General features: G+C 45.5%; 5 protein-coding genes across 5 annotated transcripts; 4 read left to right on the top strand and 1 right to left on the bottom strand.

Annotated features, from left to right (window-relative positions):
- Window positions 1-715: 715 nt before the first annotated feature.
- On the top strand, window positions 716-2280 carry AOL_s00110g128 (uncharacterized protein; the record flags this gene model as incomplete). Its single annotated transcript, XM_011126818.1, has 2 exons — window positions 716-1947; window positions 2007-2280. The coding sequence occupies 2 exons, from the start codon at window positions 716-718 to the stop codon at window positions 2278-2280; spliced, it is 1506 nt and encodes a 501-aa protein (XP_011125120.1).
- Window positions 2281-5171: 2891 nt separating this feature from the next.
- Window positions 5172-6892, bottom strand: AOL_s00110g127 (uncharacterized protein; the record flags this gene model as incomplete). Its single annotated transcript, XM_011126817.1, has 3 exons — window positions 5172-6561; window positions 6623-6710; window positions 6790-6892. The coding sequence occupies 3 exons, from the start codon at window positions 6890-6892 to the stop codon at window positions 5172-5174; spliced, it is 1581 nt and encodes a 526-aa protein (XP_011125119.1).
- Window positions 6893-9934: 3042 nt separating this feature from the next.
- AOL_s00110g126 (uncharacterized protein) lies at window positions 9935-14056 on the top strand (the record flags this gene model as incomplete). The annotated part of the gene is made up of 7 exons (XM_011126816.1): window positions 9935-10773; window positions 10826-10898; window positions 10945-11133; window positions 11190-11429; window positions 11481-13242; window positions 13323-13582; window positions 13655-14056. The coding sequence occupies 7 exons, from the start codon at window positions 9935-9937 to the stop codon at window positions 14054-14056; spliced, it is 3765 nt and encodes a 1254-aa protein (XP_011125118.1).
- Window positions 14057-16811: 2755 nt separating this feature from the next.
- AOL_s00110g125 (uncharacterized protein) lies at window positions 16812-19129 on the top strand (the record flags this gene model as incomplete). Its single annotated transcript, XM_011126815.1, has 2 exons — window positions 16812-17607; window positions 17766-19129. The coding sequence occupies 2 exons, from the start codon at window positions 16812-16814 to the stop codon at window positions 19127-19129; spliced, it is 2160 nt and encodes a 719-aa protein (XP_011125117.1).
- Window positions 19130-20867: 1738 nt separating this feature from the next.
- AOL_s00110g124 (uncharacterized protein) lies at window positions 20868-22001 on the top strand (the record flags this gene model as incomplete). The annotated part of the gene is made up of 2 exons (XM_011126814.1): window positions 20868-21218; window positions 21312-22001. The coding sequence occupies 2 exons, from the start codon at window positions 20868-20870 to the stop codon at window positions 21999-22001; spliced, it is 1041 nt and encodes a 346-aa protein (XP_011125116.1).
- Between the last annotated feature and the right edge of the window lie 99 nt (window positions 22002-22100).

The raw sequence follows: 22100 nt of genomic DNA, 5'->3' as shown, positions 1-22100 counted from the left end.
GTTCCCCTGACGAGGCGAGCGAACGCCTTCTTAATATTTCCAAGACATATCATATAACGAACGGCGCAAATCCGACAACCCGAGCCCCCCCGGTCGATGACGTCGTAAGTCAATTCCAATGACACAAAGAGCTAGCCATGGGATCCCTTTTATTGTCTTATCTCGTCCTTCTCATGCTACCTCCTGACATCGAGAAAGGGTTGCCCCCAGATATCTGGACTATCTAAGTAATCTTGTGTAGCATCGTGTACGTACGACTGTCTTACCATCCTTTTTTCCACTCCCCGGGCCAAAAAGATTTGGTAGCTGCAGTGAGACCAGGAGTTCAAATTGGACTATTCTCCCCCCGTGGAGTCCTATTTGTCCGATAAAGTCCGGAGTCCTTTCTTTTAAGTTTTTCTGGCGCTTACTGAACAGGGCAAAGATGTGCTCCGTCAAGATCTTTTATGTTTCCACGGCCCACGTGATATCCCGCGATTCCCAGCCAATCGTTCGGAGTTCGGACATTCTCTTAAACTTCCTGATTCGGAAGCCTAATTAGACGTGTCCTTGTGTTTCCGTGGACAACGCGTTTTCTAATCACAACGCGTTTGTTTGGACGGGAAGTTGTAGAGCCTCAGCTATCTGCAGTCCAACCTCGAGCTTGAACTCTATCATTTATCACCTTATCAACGGATAGCCGGCGAGACACCCCCTCTGTTACTTGAAGATACAGATGTCCTCCTCTATATCTCGGATACGGAAACGACCGGTTGTCACTTATTCTAAGAAATCACGAACGTACCTCGGTTCTAGCAACTCTATAGACGATATAAACGACTATCCCGAGCACGACTTTAAACGAGTGCGAATATCTGAACCCGAATATGAAGATGAGGATACAACTTCTATCAAAAGTGATAACAGCGGATCATTAGAGATTACAGAACCTGGATCAGGAGCAGAAGCTACAGAGGACGAGCAGGGAGACAGTGACCTAGACGTTGACAAGAAGTCAATGCCTTCGGTATCTTCGTCGCAGGCGGACTCTGAAGCTCAGGTATCGAAAGGGGATACTACATCTTCCTCGACTACGAGAATAACAGGCTTCACTATATCTACCCGTCGAAAACCCCTTTTTAAACGACACATTACAAAGAAGACGTCGGATACACAATCGTCTTGTTCATCGCTCTCATCGACACCGTCTTCCACGCAATCATCTATTTCTATAATATCATCAACAACAGCCAAACCTCAAAAGCAAAAGCTAGTACAGATGCAAATCGACTTGGATGGTATAGGAGCCCCGAAGATATCATGCAAGGAGTGTGGAATGCAGTACGTACCATCTGCGGATGAAGATGCGAAGCTGCATAAGCGGTATCATGCACAAGTTGTCGAAGGGTTAGAATTTGGAAACACCAGGGGCAAAGTCGTTTGGGAGGGTAAAATGGAGAATAGGGGCACCAAGAAGAGACGTGATTCTTCTAGCGGAAAGAAGGACGCAGGAAAGGTCGGATCAACTACCACTGGAACCACAACAGGGGAGAAGGAGAATCTGATACCGATCACACGGTTCTTCGCTTCGGGGAGAGGGGATAAAACGGCTACTGGGAAGAAGGTGGTACCGTTGGTGGAAAGAGGACCTGTACCTTCAACCACTTCAGCTACTTGTCATGTAGTCGAAATTTCACGGCGGAGTACACCGACCGAAAAGAAGAAGGCCATGGAATTCCTTCGATTCGCAAATAGGGAGCTATCCGCGCAAGAGGTGGCGGACAGTGTACTGTGGGGTTCTTCGGCTCCCGGAGATGGGGAAATAGAAAAGGGAGAACAATATAAGATATATTTGTATCTGGAAGGTACAAAGTGTGTGGGGTTATGTCTTGCAGAGAAGATTAAAGAGGCACAGTGGGCTACGACTAAGGAGGGAGGTGCGTCGATAAGCTGTTCGCTAGATATCAGGTGTGTATACCGGTTCTTTGACCCCCAATGAAGGTATTACTAATAGCGTCAATAATTAGTGAGACAAAACGCCCAGCACTACTAGGTATCTCCCGGATATGGACTTGCCCAAAGCATAGAAGGAATGGGGTTGCTTCCAGGCTTGTTAGCTCTGCAGTTGAGAGCTTTGTGTACGGAATGAAGGTCGAAGCTGGAATGGTTGCGTTTAGCCAGCCGACGGATTCCGGGGCATGGTTTGCGCTCGGGTGGGTAGCCGGACAGATGCCTGTGGAAAATGCTTCCGGGGAAGATGCTACAGAAAAGGGTTTTCTGGTTTACTTGGACGGTGTTTGAGGATCAAGATGATTATAACGGTAACGGTTTGGCCTTGAGATACCCCTAGATTTCAAATTATATACCAGCTGGTGTAGCGATAACACCAAAGAATTTCATATAGCATAGCCTTGAACTAAAGGCCACTGATTTATATAGACCTATTTTCTTATATAGACGATTAATTAGACATAATATACCGCTGGTCTCGTATTGCAGACGCGGTCCACACTTTACTATACCACTTTACCTAAAAACATGTGTTCAAAATACAGTATAAGGTCCAGAAACCTATATCGCCACATCTGCAAGGAATACCCGCGTTCGGCACCCCGACATGTCTACTAACCCTAGCTACTAGCCATAGCTAGAACACCTATATTCTACAAAAAAACAGAAGGAGTGTCCGAACTTAAGACCCATCTGTAATTGATACTAGTTGTTGCACTTTATATCGAGGACAAGCGCCTCGAAGCTAGCTAACAGGGCTAAGTATCTGCTTCATGCATGCATAATCAATAAGATTTAAATTCGCCACTCTGATTTAGTTTAGGGTCACGTCACTTAAGCTGGTTTAAACTTTTGATACCACCCGAGAAGTTGACCAATTATGAAAACCTGTCTGATCGTAAGAATATTCAATGCTCTTTTACAATAGTCATGTTCGGTGAACCCCATGCTTAAGTTTTGAGTATATATATACAATCGGTCGTATGCATTGGGGTATTTATATTTAACATTCAAGTAGTGAATTAGCCTATATAAGTACCTAGTATTTTCTAAATCCATCGTCTATGGCTAGTCTAGTTGTTAGGTCTATAGCTATCTTTACAGATTGATCTAAACATATATCTATACCAGCAAGTTCGATATGAGGCCCTTAAGTTATGGGGAGGACATTAAGTCCAGATCTCGTACCCATCGCCACCTAGAGCCCTTAGATATATATCCGGCGAATTATCGATCGTCTTAGATTCAAACGTTAAACCAGCCCAAAAGTAAGAGTTCAGTTTGATATTGATAGTTGATTATAGACCGCGCTATGTAGCTAGCTACGCATGTTCTTGCCGAGTCGATGGTGTCAGCCCTTTATCAGTTAGCCAATTCTAGTTAACTAATATATATATTCTATAGGCCAGATTATCAAAAAAAATGAGGCCACGGAAGAGAGGTGATTATCAACCGAATATCAAGAAGCGCTAGATCGAGGTTTCACTCAGTCAATTTATGAAAAATATATATATTGAAATGTCGAGCTAAACAGGAATTCGAAATGCGATAGTGGTGACAATTAACCAATCCTATAACGACTACAACCTTTTAGTCGAGTACTCAAGTCTCGAGTCTTTTAGCTTTGAATACTGACGAGTTACCTTGCTGCTATATAATATATATGAAGCTATAATTCTGTCCAGATCCCCGAAGCCACCTCCGTCCTGTACCGTACGAGGGTTTTCCAGATCGGAACTGAAGCGTATAAGTTTGTTGGATTTTATTAGCCTTGGCAGCTAGCTCTCGCACATATGCGTCGGAATAGCTGAAGTTACGTTGCATCGTAACCCTACAGTCAATCCATAGTAAATGTTATACTAAATTAGCTGCGTGTTATCTGCTCGAAATAGGTATTAAATATTGTAGCTATCCCATATATACCGGGGTTGATTTTCTTAGCCAAAGGCGTCTTGCTGAGATATCTATACTAGGTACCCGAATTCGAAGGCTGGTCCTATAGCTAGATAATATAAGCATTCCAATAACTACAAAATCTACCCAATCACTTGATACTACACGGTAATACTAGACTGGTATATTAACGACTTAAGTAGCTTTTCTATTTGTATATATACACATAGGGTTATTAGAGTGAATAGCGCAAGTGACAGTGACTAATAATCAAGTGCTTGTGATATTACGCTCTGAACTGATATTTCCTGCGTCTATATAGTTGTTTCGCAGGCTTTGCAGTCATATATTTATGTTCTCGACGATATGTATACATTGGCGCGGGCATATCATCGAACCTCGAGATTAAAAAGAATAAAGAACAAAATAAAGACTAGCAGCGCTACTTCCAAAAACTCTTGATAGCCCCATTTCGATCGTTATTCACTAAAGTAAGAGGGTTAGTTCTATTCCATAGTATATATATACCCCAAGAAGCATAGAAATTTCACCCCATACTAAACACAGAAATTGTGCCGTTGAGATATTGGTAAATATATTAGTGATCGTGAGGAAATGAAAGTTTCTCTTGACTTGATGGAAGGAAATAATGCATCATTATGTGGATTCGGAGAAGATTGCATGAGGAGTCAGATTTTGTGTAGGCACCGTTGGGTTTATATAAAACCGTTAACGCATGGAGAGTTAGCTGGTAGAAAAGTTGGTTTCGTATTGCGGATGGTGTCCACACCGGTTAGCGGAACAGTAGACAATGGAAACTTGGTAGGTATGTACTCTAGAAGCTGGGATTTAAGACTACGGCTTAACTCAGCCACATGGCTTTGTCGGTATCAAACACCTGCTATGTAAGTACCTATTTGCTTAGGTGCATGATGTAGTACGGACCCACGAGCTATTTCAGAAGGTGGGCCACGTGCACCACGGGTTCTAGTGCACCCGCCGTACATACGAACGTGAATCTATCCCTAAAAACTACTCCACAAGGCGATAGATGTCTATACTTCTTTGGGCTACTACGTTTAAACTCGTTCTAGCTCGTGGATTTTGGGATTCTCAAGTTTAAGTATAATTTTTGGGTGAGTGTGTTTTTGTATATGTATAAATATTATTATTCGTATCATTAAAATACACCAGAATATAGAAAATAGCAATAGCATCCAGGACGCCAGTATGAACCCCTAGAACGTAACTTCATAAATACAAAAAGGATTGTCTTATTACATGATATCTTATACCGGTACTATATCAAACGTAAGTGGTCCAACCTCATCGGAAAGCATAGTTGAGTCAAGATGCATCCTAAAGAAGGGTGTACCAGTAGGATTCGAACCATCCACACGGACAGCACCCAGCCACATATAAGTGGGAGGGAACCACAAAAGGATATTCGTTGAAGGTAAATCGGCCCTGAGATGATGAATCCGACGTGTCGAATCATACCCCCCTATTAAAAATGGTGTTGGATTGCCCGAGTTCGGGGGAGTTGCTGCGGAGAAAGGAGCATTGTTCGGTCCGAATATATTGCCGTTTACCGGATCGACTGTGAAGATGGTAGCATCACCGATTGATTGGAAGAAACGGATACGCGGGAAAGGTTGACTTTGTTGGTCTTCCTGTCCCATGTACCAGCCTGAATATATACCGTTGTTTCCATTACGAGACCGGATAACAGCGCTTATGGCGGCTGGCGGCGCAAGGCCTTGGAAGTGGGGAGGTACAGCTGCAAGAATTAGAGGCCCGACGCAACCCTGTGGGATGAGGTTGTTAAGATATGAATAGGCGCGGAGTTTGTGACCGTCGTTAGGGTCTGATGCCAGGAAGGTGGGTGGGCTGTTGCACGAAACCAGCCTATTCTCGTCGATTTTGCAGGTATAGTCTATCCAGCCCGCTAAAGAGGCGGATTCTTGCCAAATGCCAGGCCCGGTCGCGGTGTCGTCGCGGGCAAAACCAAAATTGCCCGTTTCTGTAGATATAACGCCAGAGCCGTCAGTTTTATATAGTGTGGCTTCTTCGACGTTCTGAGTAAACATTAAGCGTTTTCGGTTGCCCTTAGTTGGGTCAGCTTCTGATTTTAGGAAATATCCTTTAGAGCCACCGTTGACAGTGTCTTGTGTAAGTTGAATGACGAATGATGTGTAAAGCGGCTGGATAACTTCTTCAGTCGCTGTTTTCTCGAGAGTTGAAGTTTCCGTCGCGTCGGCAAAGTCTCCGACTTCGGTGGTAACGATGGTTTCAGTTACAGCGGCGGTTTCAGTAGAAGCAATGGTCTCTGTGATCGTAGTCGTGACTGTAGGGACCTGCGTCCATCGTGTCCCCTCGGCTGAGACACCGATGCATGTGCAGGCCGAAGAGTAGCCAGCGGAGCCTCCGCAGAGAGCAGCAGAGGCAGGAATAGATTTTGCCTGACGCTTCCTTCGACGGCGGCGGAGAGGAGCCTTTACGGTTGTAGTGAGATCTCCAGTGAAAGATCCAGCTCCAGTTGTAGTAGTTAGGGTCTCCGTGACTGTGGCTGTGATTACTTCTAGGGTTGTCGTTCCTTCCGTAACGGTATTGATTTCAGTCTCAGATACGGTCTCTGTAACGACACCATTCGTAACAATATTTGTGACGGTTAATGTTCTACGCAGAATGGTCAGTTCATGGTTTTCGTATACTGGTATGTTGCTGGTGTAGAACATACGATGAGCCCCAGGTACTATGTTCCCAAAGGAAATCTCTGCAGTCTTCGATACTAGGCTGCTTCATAAATGGAAGGTTGCCAGCCAAAACTATTACAATTAAACCGCATAAGCTACTTTTTTTTCTTTATTTCGTGATATCACACTTAAAGACTTGATTCAACCTTACCTTCAAAGCAAGAGTCAATTTCACATTGACATGTGCCATCGCATTGTGCCAATACGCCGCCAGATAGCGCCAAAAGCGCGAAGACTCCAATCGCAAAACGCATAATTGATGAGCTTGTGAAAGGTGGGAACGTAAGACTTTTGGTCGGAATTCCCGTGATGTTGAAAAGGAACGTTGAAATCCACGTTGACGTTCAAAGGGTCCGACTGAAAGCGACATCTTCGGGGCCCGGCTGGCTTTATAATGGGCCGTCCGATTTCCTTCTTCTTACCAGCCATTTACAGAAATTATTACGGGAATCCGCGCTTTGTGCGAGCCTGCGCTATCAATGCGGGCACCCACATCGTGTACGGTGGGTCGTCGTGGGTTCTGGCATGCATAGCTGTTGGAATTTTTGGACGCCTGCGTGTTGACATCTCCACATCTGTGAAACTCTAATACAGTCGCTTTTTATATACCAAATACGGCATAGTGTTAAGCTATTGCTCCGTGTAATGGAGGAGAGTTTAAAGGCTGAGATGCATGGCATGGTCGGTAAACAGGCTAGATGTTCACTAGACCGGGTTTGTCAATGCTGTCCAGCCCTGGTTCTCTCCGTCTTGGCAAGGAAGTCAGGTACGAAATCATCGGTCGACATGGTCTGTTGACATTGAGGGAAGGCTGATAGTTAGGCTATAGAACGAGAAGTATAGAAAACGTGTGAGTATCACAAATTTTGACTTATCATATCGTGATATCATAGAATTGTACCCCCGCCCTCGTGTATCAGCTCACATGGCGATCCCAATCTGGTGGGCTGGAGGGTGGTACTGATGCACAGACTTTTGGGATGTGGCTTGATGCCATGTCCAATGAACATCGGTGAAGGCTGGTTAGCGTGAACAGGGAAGGGTAAAAGGAAGTAAAAGATTGACATTTGAAAACTTGAAGCTCGATCGTGAACGAAGCTGCCTGGCCTGAAATCTAAATCAGGAACATCTTGCTCGAAGCTACATGTATGAAAGTACTGGCTTACAGATGTAGCCGTATGCATGTACCAAGTCGGTAAAACCGGAAGATGAAACATTCGCCTTCGTTTAGAAAGAAACCCTCGACTTGATTCGCTAAATCGGATGACTTTTTCCCTTACCGGGGATGTCTGATGTTGTGACTTGACTTAAAAATATCAAAAACTCGGAGGGGATCGATGCCTAGCAGATTAACGAAGGTGGGCGCACATCATGTTAGGTAATATAATACTCCGTACATGATCACCGAAGCTAGGGCCTCAAACTTAAACAAGAAGGGAACGTTCGAACCAGTTCACGCGTGCACACCGAAGAACGCAGTTAGGTACATGTACGTACTTCTCGGAGAAATTCTTGAAAATGCGGCGGGAGATGTGTCGATTCGGGCCAGAACAGCAATCTGCCTGCATAGATATGCATATAAATATAAATATATCCGATGGGTTAAGAGGTCGTGGTCATAAAGTGATCCTAGAATTCGGAATCCAAGGCTCTGGTTTAGAGGAGTTCTTCGACAAGCCCAAGCCACCCGTGCGGTCCCTGTTTTTTGGGCAAATGCAGGCGATGCAGCACACAGTATATTGCAACATTCATGCTTTAGTTTGAAGATCGAGAGGGCCAGAAGGGAGATTGTGGCTTCAAGGAGGGGGGCTTGCATAAGATCCCAAACAGAAGCGGTCGCCCAGATCCGACTATTAATAATATAAGTACGATAGACACCAAAATGATCAATTTACCCAGGATTGCAACTAGCTTGAGATTACTTAGTAGTTATAGTGTGCGGGATAGAATCCTAACTACCATGCACTTATCCTGTCAAGCTAGATTCTGTTCTAGACTCAAATTTGTCCACCGTAATTACTAAGTACTTACTTACCTGCCTGCTCTGGCGGGACTATGTAAATTGCTACCCGAAAATGAAGGTGAATTCAAAGTGAAAATGTGTTGATTGTGTTGAGGTTGTGGTTTCAAACCGATGATGCTCAACACATTGCTCAACACATTTCTTTCTGAGGCTCAACAGCTGCAGCTTCTTTTCTCTTGAACCAGGTCCATTCATTCCAATTCCAATCCATCTCAACTACCACCGCCTCTTTTTATCAACGACTTCAAGTCCTAGATACCAGAGACTAGCTTGAAAACTAGAACCCAAAGTACCTATCGGTTTTCCCTACCTATACCCAAGTACTTATATCGTAGCGATATCGATAAGGTCCGATACTGGCCCTGTGGCGATTTTGAGGCTCTTTGGCGACTCTGGATCCGGTTAGCCGGCCCTCTGCGTGACAGCGCATCGATGCCCTCTGCTGAATTCCGCCCAACCAAATTTTCAGACGAAAGCTCGCGTTCAACATCATTGACATAAACCCTTCTGACATACATATCAGGTTTTACCCAGCTTCATCCGGCTCCACCTTGTCGTCAAATATCGAATTCGAATGGCTGTTGTAATCTAGGCCTTGTTTGGTTTTCGTCATTCGCAACGGCTTCCTCCCGCACTGCGCTGCAATTTCTTGTGCTGTGCGAAAGAATCCTTCGAGTTCCCACACGGCAACCTGCAGCAGCATTCGCTCTTCCTGCCAGATCCTTCCCATCCCGAAATCTTGGTTCGTTTAGCTGGCCCGGCCAGTATAGTTCCGACCGACTCAGAGGGAGCCTTAGTTTCATCTCGGTTTGTCGGTCCTAATCCTTTCCGCTTGGTCTATGTAGTCATTCTGCCTGGTCTCGTTGATTCTGCCTATGTCTTGTGATTATTTCCATCCGCTCATGTTTTGTGATATCAATCTCAGTGTCAGAACTCAATCTTATTCCGTGCCCCTCCTTTTTAGTTCTGCTTTTGAAGAGTGGGACACCAGACCATTCCTTCTATTCCTTCGCTGTTAATTCATGCTGTGTGCTGACTCACAAGGCTCAGTGTTCTTGAAACGCCCAGTCACGTTAGAACGCTTAACGCCAAACCACGCCTTCAACTGATCCACCTTCACGTAACTCTCCCATCCCACCCAACAACGAACGTAGACGCTATTTATATCCTAGAAAACAACATAAAGCGTTAATTCATCCCGGTTGCCACTTACCCTCCTTCGAACTTCGTCAACTTACGTGATAACCCCCCTCGATACACGCTATCTACGAGAATGGACGGCACCGGTGGCACCGGCCCTCACGGTCTTTCCAATGGAGCCGGGACCAACGGTGACACGCCCCACCAATCTACTCCATCCGTTCAACAGATCATTGCAGCTCTTGAGGTCATCCATTCACCCCAATCCTCCAATGCCCATCGAAAATCTGCCGGCGAGTTCCTCGAAACCGCGAAGGCCGATTCAAAGGCGCCGCTACACGGTTATACCCTTGCTAGCGATGCGTCGCAGGTCCCTGCGGTCCGACATTTTGGGCTAGGTTTGCTGGGACACGGCATTCGATACAATTGGTTGGATTATGGTAGTGAGGAAAGCGTAGCTATTCGCGAATGGGTCGTGCTGCTTGCCAAGCATGTTGCACCGACAGACCCGAGCTACCTACGTAACAAAGTTGCCCAGTTATGGGTCGAAGTTGCGAAGAAGAGCTGGCCTGGCGACTGGAGGAACATGGACTATAATCTTGTTGAGTTATGGAATATGGACCTCCTAAGACGGGAGCTCGCTATGTATATTCTGGAGTCCTTGATAGATGAGATTTTCAACAGGGAGGAGTATACAACGGCGGCTGTAGGTGGCATAGCCGGAGAGCCAAAGACTTCAAACTTACATAAAGCCTGCGTGGATGTGGTTACACCTTACCGAGTTCTAGCTGAGAGCTACCCACAAAGGGAGAATAAAGTAGAAATACGCTGCGGGGAAGAGGGTTGGTTGGGAAGGCTGGTTGGACAGTTAGTAGAATGCTTAAACGGAGGAATAGTAGACGCCAAAGTCGAAGGATTTGCAGTGCAAGTTCTCTCGACTTTGAGAAGTTGCATGGCATGGGCAATTCCAAAGTGGGTGGACATCAAGTCGGATCTGTGGATTGGGGACTGACATGGGAATTAGGGCTATTATACAAGCCGGAGTTGTGGATTCTCTTGGAAGAGCTATGATGTGTGGGAATGCACAATTGCGAGTTGTGAGTACATCCGCGAAAGCTATGGGGGAGGGTACTGAGTGTTTAGATTGCGATAGAAGCTCTGAATATGTTGTTCCAAAGAGAGTTCCTGGATGACGACGACTTTAGAGCAATCGTCGGGCCTCTCTACCGAACAGCCACAATTCGAGAGTTGAGAAATATTCTGGCAGGGATAAAGGTTGATGCTGATGGCCCCGATGAGGACGTCTATCTTTTCCTTAAGCGATTTGCAGAGGTAAGTCAACTTCCCCCCATGACTTGGCAGACTGTTCGATCCTAATCATTACTTAGATGGTATCTCATCTTGGGACCACGGTCGAGGAAAGGTATAGCAGCATGCCACCAGATGCTGACCTTTCTGAGTTTCTTCTACTGCTTTTCGAATTTGCGAAGCAGGAGAGCTTGACGGTATCTCAGCATAATGTCAACGCATTTGCGAGGATACTAAGGAAAGAAGGAATTCGAGACCATCAGACGATCCACGCCTTGGCTCCTCAGTTAGTCCAGTTTTGTGACGAACGCCTGATACGAGTAAGAGGTTTCATAAAGATCCGACGGGGTTCTTTGCTAACGAGTAGCTAGTACGAATCGCTTCCAACTGACTCTCAAAATCCATCTTACCTTTTCCTTTTTGAAGACTTTGAAACGATGCCTGAGCGCCACGCCTTTCTTGGAAATTATAGACGATATATTTCGAGTATTATTGACTCCTTGGTTCGCCGTCGACCATTTGAAGTTTTCCCATTTATTCTTCAGAATCTAGACGCAGCTATCAGCCAGATGCTTAAGGATATGCCGTCTATAACACCTGAAAACTACATCAAGAATTCGGATTTTTTCCTAAAAACAGATGCCAAGTTTACTGTTGTTGACGCAGCATTGAAAGGATACATCAGGTGGTTCACGACATTACCTCAAGAAAGCATTCGCGAGACCCAAGAGCCACAGGCGGCTTTTGAAAGTAACCTCGGTCAGTGGTGTGAACGATTACTTACGATCGACTTCCAGGATCCCCTCATCAAGAAGAAGGTTGTCCAATTGGTTGTAGCGCTGTCGACTACTGCGTTGGAAACCCAATCTGGGCTGATGCTTAAGGCGTTGGAATATGTGCTACTCACGCGATTACCCGAGAACACGCAAAACGGATCATACAATGAGGCAGTGAAAGATTTACAAGGCACTTGCATTAGCGAGCTGCAGAGGTTGGCACTGAAGATGCCAGATAACTTGATTCAAGTCTACGGACAGCTTCAGATGAAGATAGATGAGATTATGACAACACAGCAACTGGATGATAGACACCGATTGGCGTACCGAACGTTCCTTTATAGTATTATTCTACGAACCAAGCATATTGAAGATGCGCCGAGGATCCAGACCCTGGAGGGCCATTTGGCACCGGTGGTACAGGTATGGTGCCAACAGGAGTTGACAGAAATGCTGTCGTCGTTCGAAGGATTCTGCAAGATGATGATGTTGGATCAAGTCGAACAATACCTCCACAGCCGGAAGGCACATCTCATCAGAGACTGGAGTTCACACGAGTTGGATCAGGAAGGGCAAGCATTACAGGCGCAACTGACGGAGAAGTACAACGTACTCCCTCTGAGGGCTACAAAGGGTTATCTGGCGATTACGGCGGATAAGATCAGGAAGCCCAGCGCGACGTATGAGATTGCCTGCCATGTTTGGCGGGATAAAATTAACTTGATATTACCGAATTTGCTTAAATTCCTGGGTCACGCGCACGCCTTCCACAACCCCAAGAACTGGGGGAATTTACCGGTTGAGCTGCATCCCGTGATGCAAAGGGTGTTGACGGATAGGTTCTGGCAAAGTGGGATTTCTTCGGGAAGTCGAGATGAGTTTTATGAAAATGTTTCGAAGACAAGGTTGACGATGGAAGGGTTTGCAAGTAGTATTCGAGGGACGGTTAGGACGGTTCGAGAGACTTGCTATTCGATCCTTTGGGCGCTGGGGAAGTTGGATATCGGGTTTTATGATTATGCGGAACTTCCGGGACCTCTTACCATTGCTATGTTTGGAGATGCGGATTCGCTGAGCAGTCATCAGATGACGACGTTGATTAACATTAGTAGGGTGATATTGGACGAGTGTCCGGGACAATATCGACAACACTTCTTGACACCTTTCTTGTCTAGTTTGTTTTTACAAGTCGATAAGAAGGTTATCGGGGAATGGACGAGGTTGGTGAATGCCGGGTTGATTGCGACTACGGAGGAGGATAAATTGGCGGTTGAGATGAAGGAGGAGAGTGTGTTGAGGCAGTTGACTTATACTGCGGTTTTGGTCGTTGCGCAGCTTTTGGATCCGGGGAGGTTGGGTATGTATTGTCAGGGCGACTTTAATAAACTTTCTACATGAAAGGGGGGTTGTATATGCTAACAGATGGGGGTTTGACAGAACCCGGAGCGAATGAATCACAGGATGCCTCGCAGGCGTCGGTGAATGCGAAAAAGGAAGGACAGATGCGAGAATTTATACTGTCGAGCAATGTGATTCTGGAGCCATTGATACTGTTTTGCACGCACGTTCTCGGGACGAGGGATTCTCGATGCTGCGGAATAATCATCCGAGTTTTCAGATCTATTATCGATGAATTCGTGCAGAGGCCGGAACTTAGGGAGTTCATATGTCGGGAGGTGTTTATGGCGGCTATTAACGTTGGTGTTCCCCCCCCCCTCTACTCTACTCTACACTTACAATATAATAACTTTTGAATTGGGTGTTTATAGTCTTTCAATGACGACTATTTTGTGGAAGTACAGAAGGATCTAGCGGGGTTGATCGTTCAGATTTATACGCTATACTCGCCGTATACGGATCATCCACGACATTTACTATTGAAGATCCCGGGGGTTACGGAAAGGAAGGTTGAGACGTTCCATAGGAGGTTGATGTCATCATCGAACATTCGGGTTCAGAGAACGCTCATGTTGGATCTTTTGAGTGATGTCAGAGGGGTGGCGATCAGCGAGAAGGGGAAAGTGGTTATTCCCAAGGCGAAGGAGAAGGCGGAGAGGGAGAGGGAACGGGAGAAGGAGAAGGAGAGGGAGAGACGACTTGTTGCGGAGAGGGAGGCGATGCAAGGTGGGAGGACGCCGGAGTATGGAGGGTTGGCGGATATGTTTTCGTGAAGCCCTTTTGTCTCTTTTCTTGATCAATTAATTATTCTCCCCCTTCCCAATTGGCTATTCCTTGGACTTTGGCTATTGTGATTTACAATATTCACGAGCGAGCCTTTTTCTTGCGTTCTCTTTTATATTATATTATTTACTAAGTATTTATTTATTGGAGGCGGAACGGCTTGGGGGGATAGCATATAGAATTGGCATTGGTCTTTCTCTCTCTCGATATACTTATTGGATGTGAGATGTGTTGGTGTGTGTGGTAAAATGGAGGGGGACTCGTATGGGAAGAAAGAAGGCAGCCTTTCTGTCACCCACATGACTGGCTGACTGGAAAAAAAGAGAGGGAGATTGAGCCGACCAATTAACTCATATCATATGGATGACCACATCCCCTCCCGGATTTCACGCCGTATTAAAATAAAATCATCCCTACTGCAGTAGCTACTACTTAAGTAAGTACTTAGTTATACCAAATGGTAGTTTTAGAGAATGGAGAAGAGGATGTTTGACAGCCGGGACGAGAGGAACAAACAAGCAAGCAAGTGTGATTTTTTCTTTGCCTGTCATGTTTTTCCTTCTGCCCCCGCGACCGAAAGGTAAATTCAACGACATGCGGTCAAACATCTTTAAATTTGTAAGATTTGCCAATGAATGACCCAAACTAGAATTTCTTAGTACTGACAGGACGACCCCGTACAAATGTTTTTTGTGTTTCTTTTTTTGTTGGAAAGATTGGAAGAAAAGAAGATGTGAGAGAATCGGGGGAACCTTTTTCTGGCGTGATTTAGCGACAAGGCGGGGCAGCTTTTTGTTATTATTAATATTTTTTTTTTTTTGTTCTCTTAGGCGAAAAAGCAAAAGTCATCTTCTTTTTTTATTTTTTTATTTTTTTTTGGACTGTGTATGGATGGATGTGTATGGATGGGATGGTTTTGATTTCTTCCGCCAGCCTTCCCATTATGTTGTATTGTAGTATTCTATAAAGGTACTGTTTGGTCGGGTATAATATTGTGGTTGGTTGTAGTAATGGTGGTGGTGGTGGTGATGATGGTGATGATGATGATAGAGAATGGCAACGAGATGATATACTGTGTATCCATATGCTGCTTATCTAATCTAATCTATCCATCTATCTGCTATCAGAGAGAGTATCTACTGTAAGAGAGTATATACATTATTAGAAGACAGAGATAGTCTCGAGGGCCATTTTATGTGAATTTATTGTGTTGCCGGGTTAGTTAACGTTCCCCTCTTTTTTTTCCTTTCTTTCTTTCTTTTCTTTCTTTCTTTCTTCTTTCTCGCTACTCTTTTTCTTTTTTCTTTTCTTTTTCCTTTTTCTTTCTCCTCTTTTCTCTCTTTTCTCTTTCTTCTCGCTTTCATCTCTTTCATCATCATCATCTTCTTCCTCTTCATCATCACCGTCTTCTTCTTCTTCCTCTTGGGTGAATCAAGTAATTTGTTTTTTTTCTCCCAATCGCCAATCTATCAAATATTCAAACTATTGGCGGTTTTTTTGGCCTGCTGCAGTCTAAAAGTCCATCCCCCCTCCCCCTTCTCATCTCGCAGTCAAACCTACCCCTTCTTCTTCTTCCTCTTCTTCCTCTTCTTCTTCTTCTTCCTCTTGTCCTTCCCTCTTCCTCTTCTCTCTAACCGTTTTCTTTTTGTGTTTTTTACCGGGTTTGAACGGGCGCCTGTTCAAATCGCTTTCGAATCAAACGGCCTGTTTGCTGCCGCCGCTGCTGCCTTGTTAACTAATACTACGGCTACTGTTGCTGCTGTTTGCTGTTTGACAGCTGCACACCCGCTATCCTTCCCATCACACACACACACAGATACTCCATTGAATGTTCATTCACCCGCCACTATTATACCACCAACCACTGTCCGTGTGAGTACTTACTTCCCCCCTCCTCTCTCTCTCTCGACCAATCTATCGCTGTCGCTGTCGCTTTCATGTCGGTCGCTATTGGTCTCTCATATTCCCTCTGTGTCTAACTCCGACTCTTTTCTGTATTTCATCGTACTAATTTAAATTAAACTGGTTTCTGAACCACCTAGTAAACTGGCGAAAGGACAATCAATAATCTACCTACGATAGTGGTACCGCTGCTTGCTTGCTTGCTTGCTTGCTTGCTTCTCATCCCATCCGGTACGCGAAATAGGTCAAACGTTCTACCTATCTACCTACTATCTATCTATCCATACCTACTATACATTCGACTACTACTCGTCATTAGTAGTAGTATTATTATCCTTTCGTCGACTTGTTCGTGTGTCTGTGTGTCTGTCTGTCGGCTTTTCGTTTTCTGTTTGGCTGCTGTGGCTGGCTGGCTTGTCTTGTCTTGTCTTGTCCTGTCTAGTCTGGTCTGGTCTTGTCCCTGTTCGTCGCTGTTTTGGCCGACTAACCGGCCAACCTGCCCACCCGCCCGCTCTGCTCTCTGCTCTGCTCTGTTCTGCCCGCCCTTCTCATCGGCGACAAACATCTTCAAAAAGCAACCCTGACTTAAATTACCCTTCATTACTCTACTCGACAATCCTACGGAAGATACACACGACAAGAACCTCTCTTACTCCTCCTCCTCCTCCTCCTCCTCCTCCTCCTCCTTCTCCATCTTTTTTTCTTCCCTCTCTCTTTTCCTTTGTTCTTTTCCTTTTTTGTTTTTGCTTTTCTTTTTCTTTTCGTTTAAAAAACAAAAAAAAGCAGTTTGCATTAATCGCCCATCATCACACAAAGGATTATCGCATACCCCACCAACCAAAGATGGCCTTCTTGGGTTCCCCTCCGCAGACCTACTGGCCATCCCAGTTTGTCACCGATCCTGCTTTCGATCCGGAACTAGTAACTGACCCTTCCGCCATACACGACTCCCAGCAAACTTCCTTAGCTCACGCCATCCAACCTACCGACAATGCTCACCATATCCTCGATCCTGCTCTCTCCGACGAGATGCCCCCCCAGGGTCATACTCCGATCATCTTCCACCAAACATCCCCCCATTCCTACGCTCCTCCTCCTCCGTTTGAGACCGGTCTACCTCCTCCACCTCCCGATCAACTATACTCGCCCGGTCGCATGAGACCTCCATCCGCCAAGGAGATGCAAAGCCAACATAGCGGCGAAGTAGTCATGGATGACGGTCACGGAGCTGCCTACATCGCGCCGGCTCAACATCCATTCCTAGGAAACGGCATGCACCATCCCGATATGCACCAACCTTTAGGACAACCCCCACAGATCAAATTCAGAGCTACTCCCAATAACCCTTCGGGCGGTGGAGGCCACGGTCGGCGTCCCAAGATGACAAAGGAAGAACAGATGGCCAGACGGAGGCTGAGAACCGACACTGACGAGTATCGTACCCAAGAACGCGAACGAATGAGACGGCGACGTGCACGAGAGAAAGAAGAACGGGAGAGACAGAAGAGGGAACAGGAGGAACAATTACGGGCTGAGGGTAAGGAAAGCTGGATCGCTCCCGCTACCACCACTACACCGAAGCGAAAGACCGTCAAGATGGTGAAGAAGAAGGCACCTGTTGCGGCGAATAGCGGACTGGGTACGGCAGGATAGTTTCCTTTTTTTGGTTTCTTTTTTTTTTTTTTTTTTTTTTTGGTTTGAAGAAGAAAAAGAAAGAAAGAAGAAACGAAAAGATAAAAGAAGAAGTTTATTTTGACTAACTGATGATATGAATGGTGGTTTTTTTTGGGCCATTAGATGCCACGATTGAAGAAGACGATTCACGAGAAGCGAAACGACAGGCCAAGGTTGATAATAGGGCAATTTCTCACGAAGACGAAGATGAAGACGAAGACGCTCTGGAAGCTATGGAGGATGAAGGAGATGAAGATGATGAAGATGATGATGAAGAAGGGGCCTTCCAGGAGCCGAAAGGGGATGGTGATGATACTCTTGGGGAACAAACACTGACGGAAGAGCAAATCGAAGAAGCTGCTGCCGCCGCTGCCGCCGATCATCAAGACGAAGAGGCCGGAGATGATGCCGCCGCCGCCGCCGTTGAGGGAGCTGTAGGGGACGAAGATCCTGCCGATAAGAATGAGACGGGGATCCGAACTTCAGCTCGACGAGCTGCTCTATCCAAGACAACCGGAACACCAACTTCGAACCGAGCTGCCCGAGCTGGTTCTACCAAGGCCACATCCGCTAAAGCTACAGCTCGTCCAGCGCGAGGTCGTGCGGCGGAACCGGAGAAGGTTATTCAAGAGGTCACCACTACTAGGTCCGGAAGAACTACACGTAGCGCTCTAAGTACTCCGAAGACTGTGGAGAAGAAAGATTCTCCGACCCCTCAGGCGGCACCGGCGGCACCCGTCCCGCTCAAGATCACCACGCGAAAGCAAACAGTAACTACTCCGGCGAGTCCGTCGTCGCCAGCGATCAGCAAAACTCGTGTTTCGCTGAAATCTCTCTCGACTACTACTTCGGCACCCGTCCCGCCCCCTACCGACGCCAAGTCGCCGAGTTCGATTCGCCCACCGAGTGACTCTAAATCCGCGGTTGCTCCGGTCGTGATGTTATTTGGTTACCCCGCCGGTGTTAACCCGCCTTGTGAGGTATCCTCGGTCTCTGTCACTGTGGAAAGCACTAAGACCGGTAAAATATGTATGATGACTGCCGGTGATATGCGACGACCTGCAACGCCGCCTGTGGAGGGTGAAGAAGGTGGTGATGTTGCAGTTGTTGCAGTTGTCGGTGGGAGTGGTGATGATGATGATGACGACGGTGGTGAAAAGATGGAAATAGATGAGATCAAAGAAGTGGAGAGTACTAGTAAGGAGGAGACTGAAGAAAAGCCTGCAATGGAATTGGATGCTAACGGCGAATCACGAAAGTCGAGTTCTCCGGATAATGCTACGAACGGGAGGTTTAGCTGGGACTTGGTGGTTCAAATGTTGAAGGCCGATATTGCGTTCGATCCGTCGAAGGACGAGCTTGTTGGATTTCATCATAAGGACCCGTTGTTGCTAAGCTGTGACCGACATCTTAATACGGCAATGGTCATGGCAGCTAAGGAAGGGGTTAGGATGCCGAAGTGGTACGTTTATGAGAAGCAACAGTGATTCTTGTCAACATTTTTTTCTTCTCTCCCTTGGCTATCTAAGGAGCAGTTCGTGCTGTTGTTATAAAATGGGAGGGCATAGTGTACATGGAAGACGACGAATGTTTCAAAAAAGAATGTTTCCTTTCTGTCTTTTTCGTTGACACGCCATCATGGATTCTGACTGCCCTTTCTTTTTTTTTTCTTTTTTTTTTTTTTTTTAATTCTTAATGTTTTGGACTTGCAAGTTTAAATACCCATTGCTTTTCTACTATCATGCTTCTTTTGCGGTTCTTTTTTGTTTCTTTTCTACTCTCATGAACATCGCATCTAGTTACTTCCTTTTCTGGTGTCTACGGACTTCAGAGGCGGGCTGAGGTGCTATGGATTGTACAGACCCCTTTTCTTCGGATCGTTTTTATTCAAATTCAGTGGTTTTTTTTACTTCATATATACTCAAGGTGCTGGTTTTATTCAAGTGCACAAAATATTTACATCCCTTTTTCTGATTATCTGAACGCTTTTTGCGCTGATTTTCTTCTTCTTCTTTTTTTATTATTTATTATTGGTTATGGAATGACTTCGGTTTTTTTTTATACTTCTTTTCTTAGGTATGGGAAATTTTCTTTTAAAATTTAATGATGGATTGATTGAAAGGGTGGACGGGGTGGAACGAACGGGATGGATTGATTGATTGATTGATTGATTGATTGATTGATTGATTGATTGATTGATTGATTGATTGATTGATTGATTGATTGATTGATGGGTGGATATTTTAGTTTAGTTTTTAATGGGATAATTTTTATTTTTTTATTTTTTCACATATTGCCTCTTCTTTCTCTCTCTTTCTTTCTTTCTTTCTTTTTTTTTAAAAAAATACTTTTTTTCTCTTGTGATTTACTTTTGACGACGTGGGATGGGATGCCCGGGGAGGGGGAAGTAATGGTGATTGATTGATTGATATCGGTTAGATGTGATATTGTATCAAGGAACAAACTTCAGGCAACTTTTCTCATACCGGCTTTTGAGAGACGGGAAACCGAACTGAACGAACGGGTTGAAGGTGTTTTTTTGATCATGTCATATCAGCGGTTGCATTGCATTACATGATAGCTGAAGAAGAAGAAGAAGATGTCAGCCCTGTGGTATTATCATGTTTGAGACGAGGGGGAAGGATGAGTTTTTCTTTTATAGGCGGGTGAGTTATATGCAAGCCACAGCTGAAGGGATACGTGAAGTGAAGTGAATGTGGGATGATATACGGCTGAAGTTAGGAAAGAAAGAAAGAAGAGAGGTATATCGCAGTCGCAACTTCTTTTTTATTATCGATTCTACTATCTATATTATATTATATTAGTGCGGTATGTATATTTTAGGAGTTCAGGTATTCCGCAGTGCGGTCGGTTCTAGTTCGGTAAAAAGAAAGCGGCGAGCAAAGGGGGGAAACGAATCAGATGTTTGAATGGTTGGACGTGGACAGGGGGGGGTTGCATTAGCTTGGTTGGGTGTCTGCACCTTGCGCATCAACAGCTCAGCTGATGGTCGTGATGGCTCGGATTATAACCGCGTCAGATGGGCAGCTTAGTTTAGCTTACTTACAAGCTTAGGAGGTTGGGAAGATCTTTAAAAAAGGATAGGGAATAAATACTTAAAAGCTTCCCCCCATCCCCCCAGTTTTAATTCTTCGAGCTTCTATTCTTCTCCTTTTTAACCATATCCTCACCAGTACTCAAGAAGTCTAACCACCACCACCAAAAATGCATCTCCAAACCCTCCTCCTCCCCGCCGCCACAACCCTCCTCCTAACCCTCCCCCCAACAACCCAAGCCTGGGGTTTCTACGGCCACAAAACAGTCGCCTTACTCGCCTCCCGCTACTTCCTACCCGAAACCGCTCAATTCGTTCAAACCTATTTATATCGCGGACAATCCATCATGGATGCCGCCGTCTGGGCGGATAGATATGCACATATACCTCTAGGACGGTATTCAAAAACGTGGCATTACATAGACGCGCAAGACGATCCGCCTAGGGTTTGTGAAGTTAATTATAATCGAGATTGTGCGGTTAGTAAGGGGGGGTGTATTGTTAGTGCGCTTGTTAATATGGTTTGTCTCCCTTTTCTCCCTCTCTCTCTTCACCATCTTTCTTAGTTTATTTATTTATTTATTTATTTATTAAAATTGTAATATTGGAAATAGACCTCAAGAATCCAAGACGACACCCTCCCCTGGGCCCAACGAGCCCAAGCACTAAGATTCATCCTCCACTTCATCGGCGACATCCACCAACCTTTACACACCGAACACGCCCAACTCGGCGGTAACCGTATAAAAGTCCTTTTCCACGGCCACGAAGCAAACCTGCATTCAATCTGGGACTCCAAAATCCTCGAATCCCACCGCGGCAGACCCACAGAACGTGGTATAATCTCCTTCACTAATGATCTACAATCACGTATCGAATCCGGGGAATATAAATCTGAGGCTTCTTTAAACAATTGGGGGAAATGTTTGAATACTACTAGAGCTGAGGAGTGTGCGCTTGTTTGGGCGAGTGGAGCTAATAGATGGGTTTGTGAGTATGTTTTGAAGGATGGGGAGGAAGGGGTTGAAGGACAGGAGTTGGGGGGGGAGTATGCTGATGGGGCGGTGGGGATTATTGAGAAGAGTATTGCGCAGGCGGGGTATAGACTTGCTGGGTGGATGAATATGTTGGTTACGGGGAGGGATGGGTTGGATGAGGGGATTGGGAGGGATGTGAATGTGAATGGGTGGGAGGTTTTGGAGGGGGTGAAGGAGGGGTTGGAGGAGGGGGATAGGGAGGTTGAGGAACAGGTTAGGGAGATGGAGATGCAGAGGGGGTTTGAGGGGTTGAGGGTGCAGCATTAGATTGTTTTATTGATATGGAAGGGAGTATGGAGTTAAGTTTTCTTTTATGAGCGTCCGAGTAAAGGAAGAGGTGGCGGTTGTGTACGTTATGATACTAAT

The sequence above is a fragment of the Orbilia oligospora genome (assembly GCF_000225545.1).
Source record: "Orbilia oligospora ATCC 24927 unplaced genomic scaffold scaffold00110, whole genome shotgun sequence".
NCBI lineage: Eukaryota > Fungi > Ascomycota > Orbiliomycetes > Orbiliales > Orbiliaceae > Orbilia > Orbilia oligospora.
The sequence above is the reverse complement of the archived record's forward strand: the minus strand, read 5'-3'. Positions and strand labels throughout refer to the sequence as shown.